General features: G+C 47.1%; 1 protein-coding gene across 1 annotated transcript; it reads right to left on the minus strand.

The window, feature by feature from the left end:
- Nucleotides 1-297: 297 nt before the first annotated feature.
- LOC144149017 (THAP domain-containing protein 2-like) lies at nucleotides 298-4,131 on the minus strand. The gene is made up of 4 exons (XM_077680554.1): nucleotides 3,935-4,131; nucleotides 3,603-3,801; nucleotides 3,315-3,317; nucleotides 298-454 (listed from the first exon to the last, which is right to left on the minus strand). Exons 1-4 carry the CDS (start codon nucleotides 4,003-4,005, stop codon nucleotides 308-310), a joined length of 420 nt encoding a protein of 139 aa, XP_077536680.1. The 5' UTR covers nucleotides 4,006-4,131; the 3' UTR covers nucleotides 298-307.
- Nucleotides 4,132-4,997: the final 866 nt, after the last annotated feature.

The raw sequence follows: 4,997 nt of genomic DNA on the forward strand, positions 1-4,997 counted from the left end.
CTCGCTTGTGGAGCAATGAACGTTACAGCGCAAAACATTGTGAATTCAGTATAGAAAACGAAACCCAAAACGAAATAAATGAACTTAAAAAAAATGCGCCATCGAGGATTTCAACTTGCTACTTCAAAAACAACATTACCTACCTTCTCCACACCACGGGGCCAAAACCCAGCGCTGTGAGGGGTGGAAATGTAAAATATGTGATAATAGGCTGTTTTAATTTTTATTTCGTTTAAGCATTCAAAGCAGCTAGGATGAAAATTTCATGAATAGTACAACCTCTTTGGATGCAGTCAAGGAGGTTATACTAGAACTTCTGGAGTGGCGGTCCCGTATACCCGCCCATGTATCGGAGTGAAGCCACGGAAACCCGTCGGCGGCCATATTGCTCAGGGCAGAAGGAGACGGCGACTGCCTTGTGCCGCCGTTGTGCCCCGTGCGCTTGCAGGCGTGCCTTCCGTTATAGCAATGAGAGTCGCTTTATCTTTCTGAGGTCGCGAGGGAACTTATGAGCGACTAATATACATGCGATTTATTTTTTTCTTGACACTTACACTTAGAGTTAAATACGATGCGATAGGATACCAGTTCGTACTATATGCTTACACTGTTGTCTCACGGCAGAAGTACCGCTCGAGAATATGCAATGAAAATAAAATTTAAGAAAGGGAGTGAGAAGTTGTAGAATGTTAGCTGGTGACGAAAACAATATGACACCAATAACGAAATAAACGAAACTGAAGGTTCACGGTACAACCATATTTATTCACTTGTCCACATTCAGCACCACGGTTCCCGGCCGCGGCGGCCACTTCTCTGATGGAGACGAAAAGCGAAAACGCTTGTGTGCACAAGATTTCGGCGCATGTTAATGATCCCCAGGTGGTGAAAATTAATCCGGAGCCCTCCACTACGGTGCGCCTCATTGCCTGCATTGCGTCGGCGCGTTAAACCCTACAGTCAGTCACATTCAGCACCAGATGCATTAGAATAAACTAAACGAACAAAAAATAAAAATTTCTGACTAAAAGAACAAATGCGTCAAACACTAACAGTGAGCTACATCAAATGGAAAAGCACATCAATCAATTTCTTGCACTTCAGAGATTCTTGAAAATAATCTCCCTCGTTAGCAGTGTGCGCACGTTCTTGTTGCAGTTCTCTTGGTTCATTCGCCTAGAAATGTGATGAAGCCTTGTTCTGATGTACAGGCTAGCAATTTTCTTTGATAAGCTATATATATGGTTATCAAGGGGGTCACAGTCCAGAAGGTGAGGTTCGAGCTGAGCGAACAAAGCTTTTTCAAATACTGCAGTCATCACATGTACCAAAAGGCTTTCTGAGCTAGTATTCAGGGATTTCAGGTTCGTGCATTCGTTCTGTAGTACTCGCAGTCCCTTTTCTGCAATACTGCAGATCTCTAAGACGTCCCTCGATGGTGCGACAAGTCCGCCGCGGTTCTTCGCGCTGACAAGGTCTGGCAGTTCACTGGATTCCAGCGCAGCACAGCACTCCTCACAATTGGTGACAGACCGCACCTTGCGAGCCACAAATCCCGCTATATACGGCACAACAGCACTCGTCACTGCTGAGAGGCTCTGAGGGAGATCCACACGATGAGTGTAGTCATGCTCATCATCCAAGGGCTCCAGCAGCGATGACCTCCTGTGTGACGTAACTGCTGTTGGCGACTCGGCAAGGCTGACAGCACTGGACATGTTGAGGATAGACACCACATCTCGGCAGCAGTTCCCAGCGTCAGACGATGTTACCTCTGTGTGGAAGAGGAGGCGCTTATAGGCGGCTCTGAACTGGCAGGCTGTGGGGTTGTTGTTGTAGCCCCCCTTTCCCCTCACACAACCAAAAAACGTTTCCAAGTGGTCTTGTGACATCTTGTGCGTCAACAGATACTTAAAAATTTTCGTGGCCACAAGTGCATCGAAAAGGGCAGTGACACTTCGTATGCAAATTATGAGGCCAACAAACCCAGTTTTTTTCAGTCCACCTATCACTGGTCGCCCACTTGCATCCTTCAGCCCCCTAATATACTCCTCGGCTTCGTGGAAGAACGATTTCCAAGAAGCTGCATTCTGTTGCCGCAGTGGGGCTTTGAATGATCGCGCCAGAGGGTTCCTCGAGTTCAGAATATCGAAGAGGCGATCAAAGATTCGAATGAACTCCGCTGTTGCGTGGGCACCTTGAAACTGGGGAAGCTTCAGTTTATACTCGCAGAAGTCCAGTGCATCAGCAACAGATGAGCTAAGGGTCTGCACAGCCAGTCGAACCTTCATTGTTTGTTTTGCCCATTCCAGATGGACTTTCGTCAGTTTGTTTCCAAGGTGCAACCCCTCTTTTTGTTGCAAGGCCTCAAGAGCTTCAATGTATGACCACTTCACTTTGCGTCCTTGAATGTCAGTGAGGTGGTTTACTGATCCCAAGCAGTTACGCACAAGCTTGATCATGTGGCAAGCATCTAGAATCACAAATACTTTGTTTGGGCAATCTTCTGAGCACTGGAATGAGGTGTTAAATCCCGGAGAACGGCAGCGGAGATCAGCACCAAGAAAACTGGCCATTGAAAAATTTGAGGCCGCTCCATCAAAAGTCAGTGATGCTGCTATGACACCTGCTGAAGTCACGCGTGAGATACACTCTTTCGTTAGCTGCGCTCTTTCGGAACCAGAGAGAGAATCAATGAAAAAATACCCAAGGGGCACCTTCAGCCTCATATTGAGTGCCACCAGCATGAAAACACAGGCATTCGTTGCTTCTGGGAGGCTGTCATCTGGCATTTCCATGCCCAAGTCGACATATCCGAAAACTTTGTTGCCCACAAGTTGGACATGTTTTTTAATAGACATGTCGTCAACCATTATGGCAGCGACCAGTGGCTCGTCTCTTCCTTGCACTATGTTCTTGATAAACTCGAATGATTCTGAGGTGAAGCCAGGATCACCATTCACCGCCTTGTACCATTCGCGAAGAGTTCGCTGGTTTGGCAAAGCATTGTTAAACTTCGCTCGCACATAATCATAAGCCCTTGGCGAATAATAGTGAAGCGTCAGTGCAAATGCTCGTAATTCTGGGGGGTATTTGTTCGTCTTTTCATGAGTTCTTTTGAGAAGCTGCTGGATATCCGGAGAAAATGACGCTTGGAAAACCTCCAAACCTTTTTCCGATAAAAGGTTCTGCTCCTTTAGCTGCTCAATCAAATCCTGAGAAGCATCAATGCGTTTTGAAAGTCTCCGTTTCTTCTGCTGCAACGTCTTGACCTTCTTTTTTAGCTGCTGTACCTCGTTGGCCGATTCATGCACTTTCTGCTTGTACCACTCCTTCGTGGGTGACGTTTGCAGGGGGGAGACTTCGGCAGCTCCATCCAAAACAGGCTCCTCAGGCGAAGGCATCTCCCGATTTTTAGGAGGAGCTCGTTTTCTCTTCTCCTACGTAAAGAGAGGCACATCGTGACAGCGTCAGAAATTTCGGCATTTGGAGCGAATGCGCAACTAAATATAAGAAACTGAAAATCCCAGAGATGCGGAGCAAACGCTACATTAACTATACATTTGGGAAACGAAGCGCTCACTTGTACGAAGCGTACTCACTGGCTTTTGTAGGTGCGCTGGAAACGCTGCAAACTTGGTAGGGATGCTACCAGCTCGTAGTCTCGTTGTTTGCCCTGTCCTATCGAAGCAGTCTGCTTCAAAGTGCGTTGAACACAAGACGTCAGTCTTCTTCGGAGTCCAACCTTCTCGCCTCACAGCGCGCTCCCATGCACTGCGCAATTCGACGTCTTTGGGAAACCTGAAAAGCACAAAAATGTTTCACAGTGTCTCCATGGCACCCGGACGTAAATGGGAAATGCTTGTACGCGCGAATGCATCCGTAATCGCAAAAATATGTGAGGGAAAGCGAGCGAGCGAAGCACGCTACTTACACGTGAAAAGTTATCCCCGGTGTTTGCTTCACGCGATTCGCGCAGCCAAATGCTGCGCAAGAGCCCACCATCGTCTTCAGAAGTGGTCACAGTCGTCTCCCACAGCGGCCTCACTCGAATAGAGGCATCGCACTAAAAAAAAACCAACGCAGAGGCCGCACGCGCCCGCACGCGTTACAATGCGGCCGACCGCTTTCTGCCCTGAGCAATATGGCGACGCGTGGCGTCAGCCGCGGAGCCCCTCCGCCACTCCAGAAAGTTTAGTACAACCTCTTTGGATGCAGTTAGCCTCCCCCCAATATCCACAAATATCTCCTTTCTACCGTCTGCCTTCCTTAGGCAGAAAAGCGTTCGCAGAGGTATGGTCGTTCTGCTCATCGCTCTGCTAGGTCACCCTTCGAAGTAAAGTGATTCTCGCATCTTGGTTTTACGGGGTGTAATATAAGTTCCGGTTAACTTTAATTCATTTTTATCTATATTAACTTCGCTTACTCTTCTGCGCCTTCTATTGGTTTTGCATGTTACTACCAGTGTACCACTCAGCGAACTGTTGCATGTGCGCTTCTGTAGAGTGACTTGGATTTACAGTTTATTACAGTCTACAAGCAAACCAAAGCTTGGTGTGGGCGAGATGGTACATTATGCTAAAAAATTACTACTGCGCTAAAACAGGGATGAAGAAGACGTAACAACTAGAACTTCCAACTATATTTTTTCTGAAAGAAGACGCTGCTTATATAGGCAGCGTCTTTTTTTCAAAAAGTCTGGCTTGAAGTTCGGCACAGTGTCGTGTGTTAAGTGTTTCTTCTTTATCCCTGTTTTCGCACCCAGTAATTTTTTTATATGTAAACTAACGAAAGGCACATTCTTCAAGGCAAAATTGCGTCATGGCTCAGTTTCAACATAGCAGACGAATTGTGACGACCAGCCGGCGGCTGCCGGCTGAACGCTGGGGCGACTCATTCTGTCGGAGCGTAGCAGAGCCATTCAGTAGCGCATTCAAGACAAGCTATGTAGCTTAAACATCAAACGACACATCATTGCTAATCAGCAATGAGGATTC

The sequence above is a fragment of the Haemaphysalis longicornis genome, unplaced genomic scaffold (genome assembly GCF_048455015.1).
Source record: "Haemaphysalis longicornis isolate Haplotype H1 unplaced genomic scaffold, Haemaphysalis longicornis Haplotype H1 scaffold_8, whole genome shotgun sequence".
Taxonomy (NCBI): Eukaryota; Metazoa; Arthropoda; class Arachnida; order Ixodida; family Ixodidae; genus Haemaphysalis; species Haemaphysalis longicornis.

Bases quoted from the DNA above. Each gene is read 5' to 3' on its own strand.
- LOC144149017 (XM_077680554.1), bottom strand. From the start codon at position 4,005: ATGGTGGGCTCTTGCGCAGCATTTGGCTGCGCGAATCGCGTGAAGCAA. The intron at 3,802-3,934 runs GTAAGTAGCGTG...TGTGCTTTTCAG, and splicing joins CCGGGGATAACTTTTCACGT to GTTTCCCAAAGACGTCGAAT.